At 42.5% G+C, this 24,393-nt stretch overlaps 3 protein-coding genes across 8 annotated transcripts; 2 read left to right on the top strand and 1 right to left on the bottom strand.

The window, feature by feature from the left end:
- Positions 1-7,863: 7,863 nt before the first annotated feature.
- Positions 7,864-14,364, top strand: tatdn2 (TatD DNase domain containing 2). 4 transcript variants are annotated; one of them, XM_014132787.3, is made up of 8 exons: positions 7,866-7,970; positions 8,401-8,513; positions 8,691-9,024; positions 9,203-9,634; positions 9,792-10,901; positions 11,011-11,138; positions 13,136-13,319; positions 13,458-14,364. In XM_014132787.3, the coding sequence occupies exons 3-8, from the start codon at positions 8,701-8,703 to the stop codon at positions 13,596-13,598; spliced, it is 2,319 nt and encodes a 772-aa protein (XP_013988262.1). In that variant the 5' UTR covers positions 7,866-7,970; positions 8,401-8,513; positions 8,691-8,700; the 3' UTR covers positions 13,599-14,364. The 4 variants fall into 4 exon arrangements, with proteins under 4 accessions (XP_013988267.1, XP_013988262.1, XP_013988266.1 ...); XM_014132792.3 differs by lacking the exon at positions 8,401-8,513 and having other exon boundaries at positions 7,864-7,970; XM_014132791.3 differs by lacking the exons at positions 7,866-7,970; positions 8,401-8,513 and adding an exon at positions 7,977-8,071.
- A 1,336-nt stretch (positions 14,365-15,700) lies between these two features.
- Positions 15,701-18,921, bottom strand: ghrl (ghrelin/obestatin prepropeptide). 3 transcript variants are annotated; one of them, NM_001139585.1, is given in 5 exon segments: positions 15,701-15,849; positions 17,391-17,502; positions 18,338-18,433; positions 18,573-18,718; positions 18,898-18,921. In NM_001139585.1, coding segments are annotated over 4 exon segments (327 nt in total). In that variant the 5' UTR covers positions 18,687-18,718; positions 18,898-18,921; the 3' UTR covers positions 15,701-15,844.
- Positions 18,922-19,863: 942 nt separating this feature from the next.
- LOC106565543 (coiled-coil domain-containing protein 174) lies at positions 19,864-22,583 on the top strand. The gene is given in 10 exon segments (XM_045691652.2): positions 19,864-20,150; positions 20,238-20,501; positions 20,637-20,732; positions 20,869-20,945; positions 21,053-21,183; positions 21,367-21,426; positions 21,429-21,457; positions 21,619-21,763; positions 21,917-22,015; positions 22,308-22,583. Coding segments are annotated over 7 exon segments (573 nt in total). The 5' UTR covers positions 19,864-20,150; positions 20,238-20,501; positions 20,637-20,681; the 3' UTR covers positions 21,997-22,015; positions 22,308-22,583.
- The last annotated feature ends 1,810 nt before the right edge of the window (positions 22,584-24,393 follow it).

Here is a 24,393-nt window from a genome sequence, read left to right as displayed (position 1 = left end):
TATGCCACACCTGTCAGGTGGCTGGATTATCTCGGCAAAGGAGAAATGTTCACTAACAGGGATGTAAACAAATTTGTGCACAAAACTTGAGAGAATTAAGCTTTTTGTGTGTATGAAACATTTCTGGGATCTTTTATTTCAGCACATGAAACATGGAACCAACACTTTACATGTTGCATTTATATTTTTTTCAGTGTATAATTCTATAGCCTCAGCATTCAGATGGGGTTTGCTGAAATAATACCACTCAAAAGGTCATTTGAATATAAGACTTCTCAGTGCTGGATCTCTGTTGCCTAGTTTATCCCCCTCTTATTACCCCTCTCTCGTGTCAGTTCGTACCGCACTCCCCGTTGCTCATTGTTTCTGCACCAGCTTCTACCTACCAAAGCTAAGTACCAGAACTTCTAATAACACACCTGATACATTCCTTTTAGGTGGTAATACAAAAAAGCTTCCTGATAAATGCAAAAAGCATAGTGATTATATCAGTGGAGGCTGCTGATGGAAGAACAGCTCATAACAATGGCCGGAACAGTGCAAATGGACTGGCATCAAACACCTGGAAACCATGTGTTTGATGTATTTGATACCATTCCACTGATGCCGCTCCAGTCATTACCACAAGCCTGTTCTCCCCAATTAAGGTGCCACCAACCTCCTGTGGATTATATACTACAGTTTTCTTCTACTAAGGACAAACAATTAGGTTTTTTTATGTTCAGATCTATGGATGTTCTGTTCGTGTATGTTAGGTATGTACCTTTCTAAAGTGTCTATAGGTGTGTGTGTGTGCATTCTATGCAGCTTCACATCAGAAGATGTGTGCTACAGATATTAAATTATAGTGGAGGACCTGTTGCTAGGCTACGAAGAAACACAATATGTACCTGTCTTTGTGAGAATAGTTGCAGAAACATGCAGGCCAAGGATAAAAGGAAGAACACTTGGGACCCCAGTCACTTCAGATGACAACAGGGAGTCCAATCATCTCTCTTCTTTCCTTCACTATTGGACCATTTCACTCTTATCGCAATGCCACAGCTAATTTGCCTGACATGTACCAAGTGTGGGAAAATGTATCTACCACAGGGTTACATGTAGACAGAGCTAGATTAGGTAACGCTACATTGGCCATGTTTTAATAGTGATTCTCATACCAAAATAGTATGCAATAAGCTGTCGTGTATACATGCATGCACTTTTCTGTAGGGAGGCACATCCGAAAGTCTGTATCTCATGGGTGAAAATGTGGAAATATCTTATGCCACCAAGTCCTTTACGTGGATAAACAACCCAAAAACCCAGCATCACAGACAAAGATCGAGTGCTCGCTTTGTGGTGGATGTTTATCTGCCTTCTATCTTGATTTCCACCTTTAAAAACCCTGGCGACCATTTGTAGATTGCCAATGACGTCAATCAGATATAGAATAGAAGAGGAACGGTTTCCTGCAGGCTTTCAGTCTAGCATGCATATGTCATGTGAATTTGTGCATTTATCCCATTAGTAAAGATTACACTGTTTCATAACACACTGATGCAGTTCTGGTTTACTTCAACATTTTATTTTTAAATCTCTTGGTCCTACATGAATAATTCAGTAAAACAATCATATAAACTCATCCCTTAGAATGATTTGTAAATCACAATGTTATATTCATGCAGGTACCCACCTATCTGCTCTCAATGCCAGCTGCCATGGTGACAGAGAATTGTGCTGTACCCCTGAGCAAACTAATTAAACATATGACAAGATTTTCTCATAACTGTTCATGCCAGCAATCATCGTATGTAATTTAAATGTGAAATAACATTCAATAAACAAGTCTCTCTTCCAAATTAAGTTAAGCAATGCTGATGGAATGATTGAAGTCTGAGTATCCTATTCCTCCATTTCGAAATGTCAGCTAACATACAGCTTGATAGGAATACTATCTTCTCTGACCTGCCGACTTTGCAGGGGATTTGATTGGTGTCTCCATAAAAGTGTTTTTGACTGATTCACAGAGAGGCCCAAAGCAGTACCTATATTTTAGAGTAACAGCATGACTCTAAATTGTGATAGAATAGATTGCCTCCCTGGAGATGATGTTGACCTTATCACCTACCCAGGTGACTGGTGATGATGTAGCTCAAAATGTTCTAGGTCATGAACACAGATTTGGAGCCAACAAAACCCTGGGATTACCAATAGTCTGAAGAAGGAGAATCTGTTGCTAATTTCAATGTTTGAAGTTTGCTAAATCATTCTTGCCTTTCATGTATTCTTGCTACTGTGATCCAGTGGTGGAAAAAGTATCCATTTGTCATACTTGAGTAAAAGTAAAGTGCCTTAATAGAAAATGACTTGCATAAAAGTGAAAGTCACCCAGTAGAATACTACTTGAGTAAATGTCTAAAAGTGTTTGGTTTTAAAAATGCTTACAGTGCGTTCAGAAAGTATTCAGACGCCTACCCTTTTTCCACATTTTGTTACGTTACAGCCTTATTCTAAAATTGATTAAATAAAAAATTTTCCTCATCGATCTACACACAATACCCCATAACGAGAAAGTGAAAACCGTTTTTTAGAAAATTTTGCAAATGTACAGTTGAAGTCAGAGGTTTACATTCACCTTAGCCAAATTCATTTAAACTCAGTTTTTCACAATTCCTGACATTTAATCCTAGTAAAAATTCCCTGTTTTAGGTCATTTAGGATCACCACATTATTTTAAGAAAGTGAAATGTCAGAGTAATAGTAAAGAGAATGAATTATTTAAACTTATTTCTTTCATCACATTCCCAGTGGGTCAGAAGTTTACATACACTCAATTAGTGTTTGGTAGCATTGCCTTTAAATTGTTTATCTTGGGTCAAACGTTTCGGGTAGCCTTCCATAAGCTTCCCACAATAAGGTGGGTGAATTTTGGCCCATTCCGCCTGACAGAGCTGGTGTAACTGAGTCAGGTTTGTAGGTCTCCTTGCTCGCACATGCTTTTTCAGTTCTACAAATTTTCTATGGGCTTAAGGTCAGGGCTTTGTGATTGCCACTCCAATACCTTGACTTTGTTGTCCTTAAGCTATTTTGCCACAACTTTGGAAGTATGCTTGGGGTCATTGTCCCTTTGGAAGACCCATTTGCGACCAAGCTTTAACTTCCTGACTGATGTCTTAAGATGTTGCTTCAATACAGCCACATCATTTTCCTACCTCATGATGCCATCTATTTTGTGAAGTGCACCAGTCCCTCCTGCATCTAAGCACCACCACAACATGATGCTGCTACCCCCATGCTTCACGGTTGAGATGGTGTTTTTTTGGCTTGCATGCATCCCCCTTTTTCCTCCAAACATAACGATGGTCATTATGGCCAAACAGTTCTATTTTTGTTTCATCAGACCAGAAGACATTTCTCCAAAAAGTACGATATTTGTCCCCATGTGCAGTTGCAAACCGTAGTCTGGCTTTTTTATGGCGGTTTTGGAGCAGTGGCTTCTTCCTTACTGAGCAGCCTTTCAGGTTGTGTCGATATAGGACTCGTTTTACTGTGGATATAGATACTTTTGTACCTGTTTCCCCCAGCATCTTCACAAGGTCCTTTGCTGTTGTTCTGGGATTATTTTGTACTTTTTGCACCAAAGTACGTTCATCTCTAGGAGACAGAACGCGTCTCCTTCCTGAGCGGTATGACGGCTGCGTGGTCCCATGGTGTTTATACTTGCGTACTATTGTTTGTACAGATGAATGTGGTACCTTCAGGAGTTTGGAAATTGCTCCCAAGGATGAACCAGAATTGTAGAGGTCTACAATTTCTCTTCTAAGGTCTTGGCTGATTTCTTTAGATTTTCCCATGATGTCAAGCAAAGAGGCACTGAGTTTGAAGGTAGGCCTTGAAATACATCCACAGGTACACCACTAATTGACTCAAATTATATCAATTAGCCTATCAGAAGCTTCCAAAGCCATGACATCATTTTCTGGAATTTTCCAAGCTGTTTAAAGGCACAGTCAACTTAGTGTATGTACATTTTTGACCCACTGGAATTGTGATACAGGGAATTATAAGTGAAATAGTCTGTCTGTAAACAATTGTTGGGAAAATCACTTGTGTCATGCACAAAGTAGATGTCCTAACCGACTTGCCAAAACTATAGTTTGTTAACAATAAATTTGTGGAGTGGTTGAAAAATTTGTTTTAATGACTCCTAAGTCATGTAAGTGTATGTAAATTTCCGACTTCAACTGTAGGTCCTGGATGGCAGGAAGCTTGGCCCCAGTGATGTACTGGGCCGTACGCACTACCCTCTGTAACGCCTTACGGTCGGATGCCGAGCAGTTGCCATACCAGGCGGTGATGCAACCTGTCAGGATGCTGTCGATGGTGCAGCTGTCTAACTTTTTGAGGATCTAGGGACCCATGAAAAATCTTTTCAGTCTCCCGGGGGGAAAATGTGTTGTCGTGCCCTCTTCACGATTGTCTTGGTGTGTTTGGACCATGATAGTTTGTTGGTGATGTGAACACCAATGAACTTAACTGTCCGATACAGCCCCGTCGATATGAATGGGGGCATGTTCGGCCCTCCTTTTCCTGTAGTGCACGATCAGCTCTTTTGTCTTGCTCACGTTGAGGGAGAGGTTGTTGTCCTGGCACCACACTGCCAGGTCTCTGACCATCTCATTGTTGTCGATGGGTGAACAAGGAGTACAGGAGGGGACTAAGCATGCACCCCTGAGGGACCCCCGTGTTGAGGATCAGCATGGCAGATGTGTTGTTGCCTACCCTTACCACCTGGGGGCAGCCCATCAGGAAGCCCAGGATCCAGTTGCAGAGGGAGGTGTTTAGTCCCAGGGTCCTTAGCATAGTGATGAGCTTTGTGGGCACTATGGTGTTGAACACTGAGCTGTAGTGAATGAACAGGATTCTCACATAGGTGTTCCTTTTGTCCAGGTGGGAAAGGGCAGTGTGGAGTACGATTGAGATTGCGTCATCTGTGGATCTGTTGGGGCGGTATGCGAATTGGAGTGGGTCTAGAGTTTCCAGGATGATGGTGTTGATGTGAGCCATGACCAGCCTTTCAAAGCATTTCTTAGCTACCGATGTGGGTGCTATCTTAGTCCTGTATTGACACTTTGCCTGTTTGATGGTTCGTTTGAGGGCATAGTGGGATTTCTTATAAGCGTCAGGATTAGTGTTCTGCTCCTTGCAAGTTGCAGTTCTAGCCTTTAGCTCTGTGTGGATTTTGCCTGTAATCCATGGCTTCTGGTTGGGATATGTACGTACGGTCACTGTGGGGATGACGTCGTCAATGTACTTATTGATGAAGCCAGTGACTGAGGTGGTATACTCCGTAATGCCTTTGGATGAATCCCGGAATGTATTTCAGTCTGTGCTAGCAAAACAGTCCTGCTGCTTAGCATCTGCATCATCTGTCCATTTCCGTATTGAGCAAGTCACTGGTAATTCCTGCTTTAGTATTTGCTTGTAGGCAGGAATCAGGAGGATAGAATTATGGTCAGATTTGCCAAATGGAGGGCGAGGGAGAGTCTCTGTATGTCGAGTAAAGGTGGTCTATATTTTTTCCCCCTCTGGTTGCACGTGACATGCTGGTAGAAATGAGGTAAAATGGATTTAAGTTTGCCTGCATTAAAGTCCCCGGCCACTAGGAGCACCGCTTCTGAATTAGTATTTTCTTGTTTGCTTATGGCCTTATACAGCTTGTTGAATGCGATCATAGTACCAGCATCGGTTTGTGGTGATAAATAGACAGCTCAGAAAAATATAGATGAAAACTCTCTTGGTAGATTGTGTGGTCTACAGCTTATCATGAGGTACTCTTCCTTAGGCGAGCAATACCTCGAGACTTCCTTAATATTAGACATTGTGCACTAGCTGTTATTGATAAATAGACATACACCCCCACCCCTTGTTTTACCAGACAGAGCTGTTCTGTCCTGCCGATGCACTGAAAACCCAGCCAGTTGTATATTATCTGATTCGTCGTTCAGCCACGACTCGGTGAAACATATGATATTACAGTTTTAATATCCCGTTGGTAGGATAATCTTGAATGGAGATCATCCAGTTGATTCTCCAGAGATTGCACATTGGCCAATAGAATTGATGGTAGAGGCGGGTTACCACTTTGACGACAAATTCTCACAATGCACCCCAACCTCCATCCCATGTTTCCGTCTTTTCTTCATTGAAGAAAAAAATCTTCATCCAGTTCGAGGTGAGTAATCGCTGTTCTGATGTCCAGAAGCTCTTTTCGGTCATAAGAGATGGTAGCAGCAACATTACGTACAAACTAAGTTACGAACAATGCGAAAAAACACACAAAATAGCACATTTGGTTAGGATGGCATCCATCCCCTCCAGCGGCATTATCAGTTCATTTTCTTGTTTTTATTTATTTATGGATCACCAGAGGCACTCGGACATCATTAACAAACGAAGCAGTTGTGTTTGTGAGTCCGCCAAATCAGCGGCGGTAGGGATGACCAGGGATGTTCTCTTGATATGTGTGTGAATTGGACCAGTTTCCTGTCCTTCTAAGCATTCAAAATGTAACGAGTACTTTTGGGAGTCAGGGAAAATTTATGGTGAAGTAAAAGTTGTCAAAAATATAAATAGTAAAGGACAGATACCCCAAAAACTTCTTAAGTAGTACTTTAAAGTATTTTTACTTAAGTACGTTACACCACTGCTGTGCTCAAACATTTTATTTTTCTGTCAGTACTTTCAAATACTATTACTGACCAAGTGTGAATTATGCACTCTGATGGTTGAATGAAACAGTGTTTGTAAATGAGAAATGATGAATAATATTAAAGGACTTCAAAGGTAGATTCTGTTATTGAGAGGTTTATTAAGTTTCCCCAGAAATCATATTCTGAAACTGTCAATCACTATACATGACGTTGCCAAGATTGTACATTTCCAAGTACCATTTTTTCAGGTTTTATTCCCATTTATCAACCGTTATGAGAGAGTTGAATTATACATACTAATTGTAACCAACTTATCTTGTCAATCATAAAATCTTGGCAATAGCTAAATATCTCACCTTTGAACAATCTGATATGTTTATTCCATCAAGAGCATGTGGACATCTTGAGCTTGCCTTATCTGACCCGAATATTGGCTTATTTGTATTGGGTCTCTTGTATAATTACATTGTAGTACACCACTACTGATGACTGATACAAAGTCAAAGGAGAGAGGATTGGGGGACAGTAGTAATTGCAGGAATAGAAAAACATATTTATTCTTATGCAACAGTCTAACTTAATCAGTTCTTAGAGGTTAAGAGTGTCAACATAGATAAGCCTGCTTGTATTGATAATTGTTTTACTAGAATTCAGTCATATGAAACTAAAATGTAACGTTTGAGCTGTATGGTGGGTGGGGTCTCTAGATCTGTCCAATTAACCTTGACATTTAGATGGATGGCATACATAGCTATACCTTTAATAATTGTTATACCTGGTACCAACCAGACTGACAACATAGTGGGCTAAGATATGATAAATTATTGACTACTACGACCTACACTAGACTGTTACAACCATGACTAATTGAATCTGTGCAAAGAATATTCATGCATTTATTCATTCATCCGAGTAGTAACAACACTGCCATCAAGTGGAGTCTTGCAAATGGCAGGGATTGAAAGATTTCATATGAACTCGCAAATTGTCAGGTCTAGGATCAGTTTACCTTTCCAGAAACAATTAGGAAACGACGCAAGATCTGACCTTAGATCAGTTTGTAGGGTCAATCATCCTCCCCCACATTGTGCCCTTGATTTTGGGATGCCTTGAAGAATATTTGCTTGACATACATTTTTTTCTCATCACCAAAGACCCCAACCAATCACAAATGCCCTTTGACGTCTAATCAGTCACGTGGATTTGCTCATCAGTGCGCACGTGGCTGTTTTACAGTTAACTAGCTACTTTCTGTCATCAGAATTCTAATAGAAGGTATAGTTGTTAAACTAGCTAGCTATATAGTCTGATTGAATTGCATTTCGAATAAATGTTTTGTTAATATTTCATCAGTCTTATATCAGATGTTATAATAGGTAATGTACCCATTTTGATGATAACAAAGTGATGTGATCCAAGCTAACATATTAAGCTAGGTATCTAGGTAGGTAACATTAGCTAGCTAGGTTAGGTAGTAACTGAGTTAACGCATGGTAGCAGAACCCTGCAATTTACATGTCAGACCGAGTTTTACTAGCCACAGAATCCAGACCAGAGAAGTGGCTAACATGTGAGAAAGAAACCCATGTTGATTTCTGAAGGTTCGTTATGTAGCTAGCTAACAAGCCTGTCTGTAGTCGAACACTTCACATCTTAAAACAGAACGGAAACTTTGTTATCTTTTTTCCTTCTGTGATTTCATTAGGGAGAGATGATGCCTCTGTGCTCACCCTCTTGGAAAGACAAATGGAGAACAAAGTTTCAGGTCTGTTTCTACAGAAAATAACATAATTCGTTTGGAAGAAACAGCTCTGCAGGGTAAAACTTAACTTTAACAAATTGTTGTTTATTGGTGTTTTTCAAATTGTGATGTCTGATACATTGGGAAGATACAAATCACTGAACCCCATGCTTATTCTGAAGACAATTTGAAGGTATTGTTTGACTTGAGTGACTAATAATGCAGACATCTTTTTTACTTGTATATTTGACTAGGGTGTCTGATATGGACAGCAACAACAGAGAGAAGGTGAAGTTTGACTGGCTACGGACAACACTCGGCTCGCCTACAAAATTCCGCAAGAGCAATGGTGAAACACCCGAGCCCACCCGCTGGAGTGTGTCGCCCAGTGAGGTTTTGACTTCCCCTGATCTGGACGTGTCGGCTGGTCTGGGAGAGCTGGAGGACATCTCCCTAGACACACCCAAGAGAAAGGAGGTCACCTCGCAAGACGACCCCAGCGGGAGCAACCTCTTCACAGGGAAAATCAAGGGGCTCAGGAATCTCTCCAGAAAATGTCTGAAAGATCTCACTCCCTCCGAGTCCAAGGTAAATCATGACTGTGGACTCTGCTAAGCAATTCAATGCACGGACCATTGCTCTGTTCTCCGAAATGTCATATTTTTTTGCCTCCTCTCCTACATGAACTCAGATGGCCAGTGTTACATGTTATTTACTGGTGTTGCTTCCATTGGATATATCTATGTCAATTTTGTTTTTTCCTTAGGCGATACTCAAGGACACATCCCAGTCAGAAAACCGTGTCTCCTCACCTACACCTTCAGCCTGTGGTCTGAAGAGGAAAGACCGGACACCACAGGAGGGGTCGAAGGCCATCTACCTGAAGGCTTTGACCGCTGCTATCAGGGGAAGAGGAGAGAAGCAATACCCGGCCAAAGCGACCGCCGAGATAAGCCCTTCTTTCGCCAAGAAGTCATCCACAAAAAAGAACCAGTCTTTGGACACAGCCAACGACGACATGCCCAGTTTGGAACCAGATGACTGCATGGCTCTTGACTTAGACTGCTGCTCAGCCCAGTCAGAGAACGAGTCAGAGGACATGGCTCCCCTCGAGGGCGGAGACTACTATTTCCGCCCAATGGTGTTTGAGGAAACAGGGACACAGGATGAGAACATGGGTCTCAAAAAAGACACAAGGGTGAGTCACAGGAAAAAAGGTTCCAAAGGTTGGTTAGCAGGAATTTACATGTTTAGTATGGATAATTGGTTGGGGGGGTGAAGATGAATATTTTGTTCCGGAACCTATATTATTATTCAATAGAGATATCTCCCTATTCTCTCCTTTTCCATCTCAGAGTGTGGTTCTGAAAAGGGATGACTCCCCTGATTGGTCAGATGTTGAGTTCCCTGTGGTGGTGGAGACCTTCTCCCAGGAGGAGTCTCCATCGCATTCCAATGCCAAGGTGGAGCCCAAGAGAGAGGTCAGCAGCAGTGACTCCTCCTTACCTGCTCTGGACTACATTCCTAACTCTCTACTTTACTTCACGAAGCCTCAAACATACCACCCAGACACCTGGAAACTCAACTTTCCTGCTGTGAATGCTCAGAGTGGTAGCATTACAGCGCCCACTCTCTTCTCCCCCTCTACAAACAGACTGAATGATGTTGTTCAGCCACCCAGTGAGAGCCCAGCACAGCCCTTCCCTCAGTCATGGAGGACGGTGTTCATTTCCTCCAAGCAAATCCCCCCAGAGAAGCCGAACAGTGCACAGCCACCTCCCCCCGGGACACCCAGGACTGGCATGGGAGGCATCGGTGCCCCGCACTCCCCCAGCAGTGTCTCCTCCTCCCCAGACCCCTTTGCTCTGTGGGTGCCTGCTATTCGCTCCAGCAACACTTCGCCTGCTACACACAAAATCCACCACCTGTTCTCCAGCCCCTACTGCCCCTGTGAACAGACCTTCCGAAGGTACTCTGACGGAGGCCCCTCCTTTCCCTCTTCCTCCCCCTCCAGGTGCTATGACAACAGCACCACCACCAGGAGAATGTCAGTGGGGGTAGAGCCTATCTGGGCATGCGACCCCTCCCAGCGGAGGGCGAGCCAACATGGCTTCGTGGACACCCACTGCCACCTGGACATGCTGTGGGGCAAGCTGGGCTTCCGGGGCACCTTTGCCCGCTTCCGCAGCCTGCACAAGAGCAGCTTCCCGACGGATTTTCACGGCTGCATCGCCGACTTCTGCAACCCTCGGATCATGGTGCGGGAAGCGCTGTGGGAGGGCCTGCTGGCGGAGGAGCTGGTCTGGGGGGCGTTCGGGTGCCACCCCCACTTCGCCAAGGAGTACTCTGAGGCCCACGAGCATAGTATTCTAATGGCCATGCGACACCCTAAAGCTATAGCCTTTGGCGAGATCGGCCTGGACTACTCCCACAAGAACTCCACCAACACATGCAGGCAGAAAGAGGTATGGTCAGAGCTTCATTTTCTCCCTCTCATTCAACTGACCCATTTGAAGTAGTTAATAAGCTGCTGCTTGGTTGAGGTAGTGATGTTGTGTTTGGCGCCCCCTGTAGGTGTTTGAACGTCAGCTGAAACTGGCTGTGGCTATGAACAAGCCTCTGGTGATCCACTGCAGGGACGCAGACGATGACCTGCTGCTCATCATGAAGAAGTGTGTGCCCCAGGACTACAAAATCCACAGGTCAGTGTCTGCATGTGTGTGATACTGTTCATGGGGGAATTCCACAGTAACAGAATTACAATTTGACTGTTTTTTTTTTCTCACTTTTAAATGTGTGCCGAACAAAAACCATTGATTTCAAAGTTTAACAATCCATACAACTCTGTAGATGGGTTAGCATCAGGAAAACGATGCGCATGCTTCAGTGGGGCAGAAGCCTGTGTAGTGATTCTGGATGGCCAGATGGCTATCAACAATGACAAGAAGCTGCCATGTAGGTTTCTTGTTCTTGATGCCATGTCTTGTTTTGACTGATGTCACGTCCATGCCAATATGGCAAAACAATTTGCTAGCTAGATGAGCAACAACTAGCAATGTATTTGAGAAGTGCTCATTCCGCAAATGTATGTTTTCAATAAACACTGGAGACTATCTATAGTTGACATGTTGTCAACAGTCTTAAGCCAACCTCGTCTGTTTTGCCCCACGTCGGTTTTGTTGCTAAACAACCAACCCGTCTATACACAAGGACTACTTTGAACAACTTCCACAGAAACATTTACAAAAACTAATTTAGTGGAAGAACTGTGCAGATGATAACTTTGCTAACAGAATTATGGTAAAATCTCCTTTAGTGTTTTATGCGACCACCTTTTCCAAAAACGTAAATATCTGCTTTGTGTTTTAACTACAGTAAGTGAAGTGGATTTACATCATAGGTCCCTGATCTGTACTACACAGAAATGCATATGAATTTCATTCTCCATGTTTCACAAGTTTGGATATTGCAGCACAGTAGAGTAAGAGTGCAGTACGGTAGAGTGGATTACAGTATAATTTAGTACATTACAATATACTGTACTCTACTTTTCTTTACTGTATTGTACTAATGTATTGGATTGTACTCTACTGTGCTCTCACTGTACTATGCTGTCCAAACTTGTGAAACATATCTATGATAGGTTCAGATTTGGTCCGGTCCATCTGTGGACGTTAACATTAACGTCAGAGTGGACTGACCAAATTTCAACTACTTTTCAATGTCAATGGTCGACCGGTGTCGGTCAGTGCTCAGTGGGTGAGGATGCTGGTAACAATAAATGGAGAAAGAGGAGGCTCATGGGTAGGTGTTGGTAAGAACTGGGGGAGTAACATTCACTGGAGAGGGAGTGGTTGTCGAGACAGACGGTTTTAACACCTGGTTTAACACGAAGCAGCCACAAACCAAACAGTTATGAGCTGAACATAACAGTATGCCAGTGGAAGGGAAAACAGTAGCAGGTGACACAACTTGTGGTTTGTGGCTGCTATGATTTCCCATTGTAGCCAATTCAGTTTCTGTAATTCCATTACTGTTTTGGTAATTCTGTTACTAATTTTGTAACAGAATGACGAGTTTTAATCACGTAATAATTTATAAGAGAACTTGATATCAGTAAAATCACTAACTAATTGGTAGGTCTACCATTACTTGTTATAAGTCTGTGAACTTTCATTATCTTCCCTCATGAGGGAGAGAAATAAGAACATATCTTAAAGGGATTCTCCAGTACTTTTGTATTATTTTTAGCCAGTAGTTCTGAAAGTAGCACCCACGAGCCAAAAGTGGTCCCTGAAAAAAGTCATATGTGCACCGTGTCATTGCTCTCGTTCTCGATCTACTGTGTGTGATTCTTGCTAGCTGTCACTCAAATGGCGAGGGGCTGAATCTCATTGGCTGGTCCACATGGGGGGGAAATGTAGGGGAAGTGGTGCAACACAGCTTCCAGAAAACAGTCGCTTTCAAACTAAGGATTTCGTGGCTAATTGAGGTAAATCAGTAATTCTGCTCATAGATTATGCATGTATGAACTACACATTGTGGCATCCAGCCTAAAGCAGGAGGTAAAAAAAAATATACTTACTAGTCGCCAAAGTACTGGAGCATGTCTTAAAACATTTGTTTTTGGTAACAGAATTACAAGGCACAAGGCAATGTTTCTTAAACTTAGACTTACATTTGCCTTTCTTTTCCACAGACACTGTTTCACCAACAGTTACCCGGTGATCGAGCCCTTCCTGAAGGAGTTTCCCAACCTGTGTGTGGGCTTCACAGCTCTCATCACCTACCCCAGGGCATACGAGGCCCGTGACGCGATCCGCAAGATCCCCCTCGACCGCATCCTCCTGGAGACAGACGCACCCTATTTCCTGCCCCGACAGGTACACACAAACACCACACGACAACACACATTTGGGAGGTTCGACGGGCACCGATTCACAAGCTAGGCGTATAGAGGTGAAAGTTTAAGGCTGACAGTACATGTATGTAAATCGTTTCTGTTCTCTGTGTACCGGTAGGTTAGTAAAGATGTCTGTAGGTTTGCCCACCCAGGCATGGGTATTCACACCCTGCGTGAGATCAGCCTTCTGAAGGGAGAAAGCATCACCACGGTGCTCACCACGATCCGACGCAACACCACCCAGCTCTACGGCATCTGACCACCACGACGACAGGGAAGGTCACCACGGAGGCCATGACTACCACCCTTACAGGCATGGAAAAAACAAGGTGTAGCTGTCGTAGTGACCTGACACACACTCGGTCTCCTCAAACATAGGCAGCCTCATGGAGGAGAGAATTGTGTTATCGACGGTTCACATTAAATAGTAATCGTAAATCAATATATAGAATAAATCAACTATGTTTTCCAAACTGGTTTTGTTTGCAGCCTGTGGCATTTAACGTCTGAAAATATATTTTTGGTAGTTAACGCATTGCAGAAAAATGTATATAAGAGAAAAAAGGATGTAGTTGTCGAGCTTTGTTTTAGCTGGCCCCAAGCCCTTGCATATTTTTAGGAGTTAAGTCTGAAACAGAGGCTAGCAGGCTTTAGGAGCATGAAATGCTCAGTTTGAGCTTCACTCTGTTTTAAAAGATCCCAATGGTTCCAGCAACTATGATCTCACCCTGAACATAAGGCTCCATATGCGTTGACTGGAATCCAAATCTGTATTTTATTTTTACATATCTTTTTTATTAGATTTGATGGAAGCTTTAATTCGTTTAATTTTGGTGTTTGTAATCATTTAACTCTACCTTTTTGTTCTGCATTTCTTTTCCTCCTGTCTGCATGTGTTGTTTTGCTGACTTGTGAAATGGTTTGGTTTTGATTTAGCCGATGTAGAAGCCTTCCTTCCCTTCCTGGTTCCTTCCTCACTATCAAAGGCTGTTATGTACTCAATTAAAAGCTTATTTTTACTTTCTCATGGTTTTCTGTGAATTGATACATGAGCACATTGGTCCTTTGAATACAGCTCTTTCTCTCCAGCGCCCCTCATTAAATTCCTCTCCTGTCAAGAACATGGAGTCTGCTGCATTAGGCCAATTTACTCTCAACAGGTAAATACCTCTGAGGGTGCTGGTGTACTCAGTGGTTGGTAATGGTAGAACAAGCCTGTTATGTGCAAAGGCATTTTTTTTTTTAAAGGTTAATACTTTACTCTTGAACTTATACCTTAGTTCCACGGGTGTCACTTCAGTCAGTGTTTATGTGTATTTTGATGGGAAGGAATTGTGTATGCTTCAAGTCTGATACACTATAAGGAAAGATGTTAAGCATGTAAATGGGTTGCAGGGGTTTGTATAGACTAGAGAGAAACTGAGTAGAATGTCCGTATAGGGCCTTGTCTTATACAGATTTCTGTAGTGTTTTGTATGGGGGGGGGGAGAGAACCAGGCTGAACTTCTCTGGCGTTAGGGAGAAATAAGGTTGATTTTATTTCCAGATTTAATTGAGACATGAAGTGGCTGAGTGGCTTGTCCATTAGCAACTTCCTGTGAGCAGTCAGAGATGGGTTAAGAAAGAGAGTTTAGCTTCAGCACTTCCATTTGAGAATGATTGACAGGAGCACCCAGTGACACATCCAGAGAGACACTACCATCACACCAGATCAAGGTGGAAAAGCGGCTAGGACAATGGGTTCAATGTGTGAATGGTACCTCTACTGAACCCAGAGAAACTCATGATTTTGAGTTATTCATAGACACGTCTCCCATGTAATTGTTTTGTGTTCTACTTGAGCCTGTTGTATATAGGTCCGGATATGCGAGTACACTCTTGTAGGAAGGGCAGCCTGGAGTTGCAGAGAGACGAGGCCTTCTAATACAACCTAATTAAACACGTGGCCCACAGTGCACTGCCAGAGGTGCCCTAGTTCCCCAGGTCTGAGTAGCAGCCGTTTCAGCTGACCTGAAACAGATATTAAACAAGATACTAAGAGAGGAGGGTTCTTTCCTTCAATGAATACATGATCATAATTTAGCATGTTTCACAGGGTTATGTCAAGCGTCCTATTCACTGCACTGTGACTAATCTGACCAGAACAAATGAGTTATACTTGCAGGAAACAGCTGAGGGGACTTATAAGAATAATTATTTCTGGCAGATTTAGTGAGCTCGATGGGCTGTTTCATATTCTCCTGACGCTCAAATTCAGATTTTTTTGCCATTATGAGCCGCGACCTAAGAAAGTCTGGTTACTAGAGAACTCTGAAGATTAAGATGAGAGATCTGTTCAAAGACCCAAAATGACCCAGGGAGTAATGAAGCAGTGTTATTTTATTCATCTTTTACAATTCAAACGATGTTCACACAGTTAATCAGGTATAAGACAAATCGGGAAAAGAAAGTTGGAGAACAGGAAATGGGAGGTTCTTTGTATTCCGTGTCTATGCCAAGTTGTGATCATTCTGAAACACAAAAACATGATTTTAAACAATGCTGCTCTGGAACATTTAACGCACTCTGCTGTCTGTCTGATGGTTTAGATTTGACAGAGGACTGTTCTTTGGCTCCAAATATGGTTCATTCCAAATATGTGCTAATGAGTTGTTGTTATAGCTACCATCATGAACAGACAGTGTATCTCTATCCAGTGGCAACCTGTCATTCAGGGCAGGTGGCTCTGAGCCCCACCTGGTTAGCAAAAAAATGAATATACACTACCGTTCAAGCAAATTCTTTGTCCATTAAAATAACATCAAATTTATCAGAAATACAGTGTAGACAGTTAATTTTGTAAATGACTTGTAGCTCGAAACAGAGGCCCATTATCAGCAACCATCACTCCTATGTTCCAATGGCATGTTGCATTAGCTAATCCAAGTTTATCATTTTAAAAGGCTAATTGATCATTAGAAAACCCTTTTGCAATTATGTTAGCACAGCTGAAAACTGTTCTGATTAAAGAAGCAATACAACTGGCCTTTAGACTAATTGAGTATCTGGAGCATCAGCATTTGTGGGTTCGGTTACAGGCTCAAAATGTCCAGAAACAAAGAGCTTTCTTCTGAAACTCGTCAGTCTATTATTTTTCTGAGAAATTAAGGCTATTCCATGTGAGAAATTTCCAAGAAACTGAAGATCTCGGTCAATGCTGTATACTACTCCCTTCACAGAACAGTGCAAACTGGCTTTAACCAGAATAGAAAGAAGAGTGGGAGGCCCCGGTGCACAACTGAGCAAGAGGACAAGTACATTATAGTGTCTAGTTTGAGAAACAGATGCCTCACATGTCCTCAACTGGCAGCTTCATTAAATAGTACCCGCAAAACACCAGTCTCAACGTCAACAGTGAAGAAGCAACTCCGGGATGCTGGCCTTCGAGGCAGAGATGCAAAGAAAAAGCCATATCTCAGACTGGCCAATAAAAATAAAATATTAAGATGGGCAAAAGAACACAGACACTGGACAATTGTTCTGAATTCTGTTGCTGTACATTTTAAAAGTACTGAACAGATAGTTATATTGACTACGTCTGTCTTAGCTCGCTCATTAATGTCTTACTCGAAATTACGCATTACCTCTTATCCGTTCCCTTGTATAATAGTATGTACATCTCAATTGTCAGTAGAAACCACATTTGTTTAAGCAAGTCAGCCATATCGCAGCTGTTTTTAAAAAATATGTAGCAAATGAGGCTGAATTAACTGTTTCGCTGACAGACAAGGCTCAGCTGATAACCAGGTGTAGCAGTGGTAAGGTGTTGGGACTGCTGTTGGGACTCTGCTGTTGGGACAGCTTTATGTAGGCACTAACAGTTTGTGGGCACCGTTTGTCACCGTTATAGTGCAATTAATATCTTGTTTAGTGTTGTGTAGTGGCTTTGCTGGTATGCATTAAATAAAAAGTTGAGTTTGCCCCACCAAGATTTACAGGCTAAAATCACCACTGTCTCTATCCAACTAGAGTAGTAGTGCTTTTTGTAAGTTCAAATGTCATCGCATGGCACCTGCAGTGGCAGTGTCTCCCAGGACATCCTGCAGGATCTTCTGCAGCACGGCACCATACTCCTGAAACTCCTCCTCACTCATGGTGATGCCCATCTCAAAAGGAGCCTTGATCTGAGAACAGGGAGAGCTGATCAGTATCCAAATTAAACCTAGCCCTTAACATCCCTTGGCATGTTATGTAGTTTTGAAAGCAATAGATAGGGATAAGCAATATGTTAATAAAGCCATTTTAGACCCTTTTTTTAATTTCACCTTTATTTAACCAGGTAGGCTAGTTGAGAACAAGTTCTCATTTACAACTGCGACCTGGCCAAGATAAAGCGAAGCAGTGCGACACGAACAACAACACAGAGTTACACATGGAATAAAGAAACGTACTGTCAATAACACAATTGAAAAAAAGAAAGTCTATATACAGTGTGTGCAAATGGCGTGAGGAGGTAAGGCAATAAATAGGCCATAGTAGCAAGTAATTACAATTCAGCAAATTAACACTGGAGTGATAGATGTGCAGATGATGATGTGCAAGTAGAAATACTGGTGTACAAAAGAGCAGAAAAGTAAATAAAAACAATATGGGGATGAGGTAGGTAGAATGGATGGGCTATTTACAGATGGGCTATGGACAGCTGCAGCGATCGGTTAGCTGCTCGGATAGCTGATGTTTAAAGTTAGTGAAGGAAATATAATTCTCCAGGTTCAGCAATTTTTGCAATTCGTTCCAGTCACTGGCAGCAGAGAACTGGAAGGAAAGGCAGCCAAGGGAGGTGTTGGCTTTGGGGATGACCAGTGAGATATACCTGCAGGAGCGCGTGCTACGGGTGGGTGTTGTTATCGTGACCAGTGAGCTGAGATAAGGCGGAGCTTTACCTAGCAAAGACTTATAGATTACCTATTTTTAAGAGGTAAATCCATGTGCATCAGCAACCTTCTTTGTGTCACTTACTGTATTGTGTTTGTCTTCCTGGTGAAGGGGACCCTCAAACAGCTCAGCAAAGCTTTCAATGTCTCGCCGACCAACTCGAGGGGGCTTCCCTTTACCCTGCAGGGCCAGGCCACGACAGTGAGTTACACACTACCTTATTCACACATTTACTATAACATTACTCACACACATTTTACACACAATTCATAAACCTTACTCACAAACACACACGTCTGCTACACCTTACCTGTCTTACCTGTGGTTTCTGGGAGGGGCTGAGGAAGCTGGACCCTCCACTGACTGACTTGGCCCACAGTGCCAGAGTACACAGCATCAGTATCATGAGACCTGTGTTTCTCTTCAGTAGCATGATGGATGGCTGTCTGAGCTTCGTGGAGAGAACTCACCAAATACAAAGTAACAACATTTTAAAGCACTGTATATTGTGATGCTTTTACCCAAAGCATTCCTATGGCACAATGTAAATTACATTTAGCTTGTGTTTAAATTAATCGAGATACCAAACCTAAATATAATCTCCCCTGACATCTTATTTATTGAAAATGAATTGCTATACTCACCAGATATACCTTTGACATTGATATGGTTGGACTATGGCCTCTTTTCACCTTATATACCTATTCTGATATTTACCTCTGAGACATTTGGAATCCAAACACATATTTGCTTCCATGTTTGCACATTAAAGCAAATACAGTCATGGTTGATGGAACTGGCAATAGATGGATTGTTCAAATGTTTGAATAGATAAAAGAACAAGAATAGCACAGTTGCAACCTGATAACAGAAATGTTCTTGCTGATTATCACCTTTAATCATACCATTATGATGACACCACACTGTCATGTGGGCTTTAGACCCTTTTAGAATGTGTACCCATACCTGAGCAACTGTTTGCTGGTCCATCAACAGAAACATTCTGCATTTCCTGAGTCTACAATAGACATATTCACTGTCCTATGTACTGAAATATGCCAAGAACACATTATCTCAACTTTCAGTTATTCCGTTCTTTGTCAGCTGTAATGGGCAGAATGTTGTGCATCATTATAAGCATCGAAATGGTATATTTATGGTTATAAGATATATATATATTTTATTTTTAACTCTGCATTGTTGGAAAAGAACCAGTAAGTAAGCATTTCACTGTTAGTCTACGCCTGTTGTTTACAAAGCATGTGACAAATAACATTTGATTTGATACCTGAGACATAGTAAAAGAACAATCTCTGTCTATACTTGCAGTCTGATATACATATACATATATTACATAACTGCATGTTCAAGAGCCTAAATCCATTATAACCAGAAACGAATTATGCCAACATTGAAAGCATCAATATATTTTTTAAAGAATGCCAGTTGCTTACTCCACACCGCTAGGTGGCAGTCCTGAATCTACTTAGCTAGTTACCCCTAAATTATCACGTGACCCAAACAACACGGCTGCTTCGGAAGTTGTAGATTGGTTACCTTTCGCTAGCTAGCTGACTTTGAGCTAATATATCGAAATCTAACAACCATGGATAAAAAGAAAAAGCAATATGCAGTGACTGCTTCATCGTTGACCTGTTTACAATAATTATTATTGTGACATTTTCTGTCAGCAGTGTGTAAACCAAAGCTAGCTGGTTAGATAACGCCGGTAACTTATCTAGCCAGCACGCTAACACATAGCAAGCTAGGATACTGTAGTATACTCTTTTCTCAGCAGCTGGTTGATCTCAAAGCTGAACTCTACAGGAAACAAGAGCAATTCAAACATGAAAAATGCCAAGATGCTGGGACTAGTGCCAAATCCCCCAAAAGCAAGGTATGTATTGAACTTTGTACAGTACAGAGACACGTAATCAACCTACTTCGCCTCCATAACGTTCATTGGGTTATTGTCACTGTGTAGAAACGTAATGTATGGATCAAACAGAATGAGGGTGTTTCAGCTCAGGAACAGAAAGATGTGGAACAGGTGGCAGAGGAAGAGAACAACCTTGACAAAGCAAAGGGAGTACAAAGTGATGTACTTCACACCGACAACATATTTTATACACCATCACTGCCTTCTATTAGAGCTCATTGCTGTTTGCCATGTCTCTCTTTGTCCACAGCTGCAAGCTAGAAGAGAAAGCTAAACTGTATGTGCAGATGACCAAAGGACACTTTCCTGGTATAGTTTTGTAATTTGTTACACTGGTCAATTAATGCTGTCATATTCTGTATGTAAGTTTGCCATGTGAAGGCCCTGCATAGGCCATTTGTATTTCTCGCATTGGAATTACAGTCCTCTTTTCCATTGTGTCAGGTGAGGAGACAGAGGGATTTTTCCTGGTGGATTTGACCCAGAATCATGCCCAATGAGAGAGCGAGAGAGCTCCTCCCCCAACCCACCCAAGGAGTGGTAATGTCTGCACAGCACATGAAGCCCCAAACTACTGTATCTCTCATCTATAGCAGAGGCAGAGTATTGGACTGTAGATGTCATTGAGTGGTCGAGGGTTAGAAATTGAAGAAGCTGTTGTCTGATTCCTCCTTAGGGTGGACGATCTTGGAGATGCATGAAGAAAGACCTACCAGGGTTCAAGAAATTGGACCAAGACTTTCAGGGAAAAGGGTATATTTTACTCTGATCAAACATGGAAGTGAATGTAAGTTTGTTCATAGAAGAAGATGTTAGTGACAATACTGTTCTGAGCTTCTTTTTTTAATGTTTGTACTCAGACTTGACCCGGCTGAGAAGGACCGACTGTCAGAGGACATGCATAGAGAGCTGCAGAGGCAAGCCTGGGAGAGGGAGGAGGCCATGAACAGGCCTGTGGGACGAATCCACAACGAGGACATCAGGGAGCAAGGTTGGCATGGCACTGGTTTCATAAATACAGTAATCAAACTGTATTTACTGTACTTTTTGAACCAAACCCTGAGAGGTGTGTTCTCTGTAGATTGACTTGTCTCTTCTCTGATCTCTCGCCTCTTCCTCCATCTCTCACACTGCTACTTTTCCTCCCTGTTCTCTCTCTGTCTGTCCATGTCAGAGGCCCGTGAGCTGGGTGTGGGCTACTTTGCATTTTCTCAGGACCAGGAGCAGCGCAGGAAACAGAGACTCTGGACATGCTCAGATACCAGGTGAGTTACTCTCAGCCTCCGCAACCCCTGAGATTAGGATCTTCTTATATTACTTATCAGTTAATTTAAATGACCGAGTTTGAAGCAGATTGTCAATATTTATTCCATTTTTTATTTAGATGAGTTATCTCTCTCCTTTTCTCTCCCTCTCTTTCTCTCAGATGACAGACCAGCGCAGTAAGAGGGAGCAGTTGAAGGAGAAGAGGAAGGCTCTGCTGAATGCTCAGTTGGCCAAGGTGAGGCAAAGGAAGATGAAGACTAAGCTGGACGGAACACAGGGCGACCAGGGAGCTGGACACAACCAAGGTTAGAGGAACCTCCCACAATAATACAGCACTGGGGACAATGATACCTGATCACGCTAGATTGTATGGCTATGACTGTATACTGCTCTATGTATATACTTTGGACTGTAGTGAATGCTGTTGTAAGTGTTGTCTCTTATATTGCTTCCTTCAGAAGAGGCCCCTGCAGTGAAGGAGTTGGAGGTAGAAATCCAAGAGAGGAGAGACACCAAGTCAGGAGTACCCCACGTCTGAGAGTGGGACAGGGGCAAAGGTAAACACTACTCCTTGTTTCTGGCTGACACGATTGGCATGGATATTTTTTAGAATGAATGGTGATCACTGATGACTCACTGCCACCACACTGGCATAACATGTATAACAGGGCAAAGTAAAGCAGGAAAGATCCAGGTTTAACCAAGGACCGCTCGCTGTAATCAAAGCCTGTCAGATCATCTCTGGTAATTTCCTCCAGTGAGACACTAAAGAGTGTTATGCTGCCTGGAGGGTTAGATCATTAACTAACTGTCTTCTCTTTTTTCAATATGACAACACTCCTTTCCTAGTGGACTAGTTTGGCGAGTGGACGAGTCGGCGGCAGGATGATAGGGAGTCAGAGTTCACTCCTCCCTCTGTGTACTTCAGCGACGATAAGAGACAGGGCTACGGGAAATGGGCCAAACGGGAGCAGGACAAACCCAAAATGGCCTTCAAGTGGTCAGAGGGGCAGCGTGGAGGGCATATGGAGCCACCCCAGGCCAAGCCCAAAAGTAGTTATTTACCCCAGCCCCAGTCAAGTACCCCGGTACCCTCTCAACCCACACTATCCCCTGGTCAGCCCCAAAATGCACCTCCAGCCCCTCAGTGCCCCCCTCAACCCCCACCTCAGTACCCTCCCAACAGCCCCAACCCCAATACACACCACCCCCACAACACACCCTCAGTTTGCTTCCCCATTTCAGTCCCAATTTGCACCTCCACCCTTTCACCTTCAGTATCTTTCTCCACCTCAACTTCAGTATGCAGCCCCACCTTACTGCCCATCTCAGTACCCCCCCCCCTCCCCCCACACAGCCCCAAACTCAGCCCCAGTGCCCCCCTCAGCCCCAGCTCCCTTCCCAGAGCCTGGATGACATGCTGTCCTTCAACAAGAACTCTGCTAGATACTCACAGTCCGGCCTCGCATAGGTGACACACACACCTGTATTAAACTAACCCAAACACACAAACAACGTCGATGTGTGTTAGACTATAGTGACGTTACCATGATCTTTAAACCCCACAGAGGGCACCAAAGAGAAGGACCCATTTTCGTAATCTGATCTTGGATTTAGACTGGTGATCTTGTTCATGTGTGGTGATTGTGTGTTTTGAGTGACAGGACAATACCGAGGATCAGCCACGATGTAATAGGTCTTTTCTGGGTAAGTACAGGCATTGAGACGTCTCTGGAAGCTTGTCATTATATTCAAACATATGCAATTACCTGTTATCATTTAAATGGATCTATGGAATATATATTCAGGGTTGGACATAGCTTTAAGTGAGGAAGGTTTGACTGACATGCTCTAGGTGGCGCTGTGCCCCTTTACCATTGTTTTATGAGCCACCAGACTCCGTGTAGGTGTTTTCAGAATGTGTAATGTTGAATGTTTTAAACATTTTTCAATCCAACGGAGTACTCACTGGCCTGGCATGAACTCCTCTGGTCCATTTCATGCACTTGATAAGGAGGCAGGTATGTTTGTCCCATCAGGAAGACAGGTCAGGGAAATGACACTGACGTGGAAAATGTTTAGCTTCTTCAAACAGTGAATGAAAGGGAACTTTAATATTTCTGATCATTAGATTGTATTAAATAGTTATTTATGCCATGTGAGTTTATTATTTATATATATACATATACACACACACACACACACAGATAATCACAATCATATAAACTTTACCAACAAGGCTCTGTAAGCAAGCCAATGTTTAAATTTTGTACCACTTATTCCATGTTTAACCCGTTTTGAATGCACCTCTGAAGTACTGTAGATCAGGTAAAATCACCACTGTTTTTCCTTTTGCAAATGACTTTTTTTCCCCTCCAACTTTTCATATTTTTATATATCTTACCACTAAAAGGCAGTGTAATATGTGCTTACTGCTTACACGTAATTCCTTTAATTTCACTATGCCAATATGAATTATGAGGACAATTATTTTAATACCCTAAAAATATATTTTACATTTCAATCATTAATTTAATTAAATGTTATCGATGCAAATGGTTCCCTATAATTTCAGTATTCATTAAAATAAGCATATTGCAGTAGCAGGTAGGCCACTGATGACATCATCAAGTAACAGGATTTCAATGATGGGTGCTTTCGTAAATTCCCTCTGCCTGTGTACTCTGATTTCAGAGCACTCTCGTCTGAGTGTGCCAGAGCGTGGACTTAACTGATGAATTGACGAACGCTCAACACCCGTTGAATATGGCCGGTGTCAGTAAACGTCAACAAAAAAGTGTAATTAAATTGTTGCCAGCAGCACAGGTACAGTCACAACGCTCTGGATAACAGCCTAAACAGCTCTGCTAGGGCGAGTAAAATGGTCAGAGTGATGTGTTCTGTAAATTGTGTCTGGAAGTAGCTAGCAAGCTAG

Source organism: Salmo salar, chromosome 12 (genome assembly GCF_965601325.2).
Source record: "Salmo salar chromosome 12, fSalSal1, whole genome shotgun sequence".
In the NCBI taxonomy this organism is placed as follows: domain Eukaryota; kingdom Metazoa; phylum Chordata; class Actinopteri; order Salmoniformes; family Salmonidae; genus Salmo; species Salmo salar.
Note: the sequence above shows the minus strand (reverse complement) of the source record. Positions and strands in the feature narration are given on the sequence as shown.

Bases quoted from the DNA above. Each gene is read 5' to 3' on its own strand.
- tatdn2 (XM_014132792.3), top strand. From the start codon at position 8,701: ATGGACAGCAACAACAGAGAGAAGGTGAAGTTTGACTGGCTACGGACA. The intron at 9,025-9,202 runs GTAAATCATGAC...TTTTTTCCTTAG, and splicing joins TCACTCCCTCCGAGTCCAAG to GCGATACTCAAGGACACATC. The intron at 11,139-13,135 runs GTCAGTGTCTGC...TCTTTTCCACAG, and splicing joins CAGGACTACAAAATCCACAG to ACACTGTTTCACCAACAGTT.
- ghrl (XM_014132734.2), bottom strand. From the start codon at position 18,686: ATGCTACTGAAGAGAAACACAGGTCTCATGATACTGATGCTGTGTACT. The intron at 18,434-18,563 runs GTAAGGTGTAGC...CTGGCCCTGCAG, and splicing joins AGAAACCACAGGTAAGACAG to GGTAAAGGGAAGCCCCCTCG. The intron at 17,503-18,337 runs GTAAGTGACACA...CCCTGTTCTCAG, and splicing joins AGGAAGACAAACACAATACA to ATCAAGGCTCCTTTTGAGAT.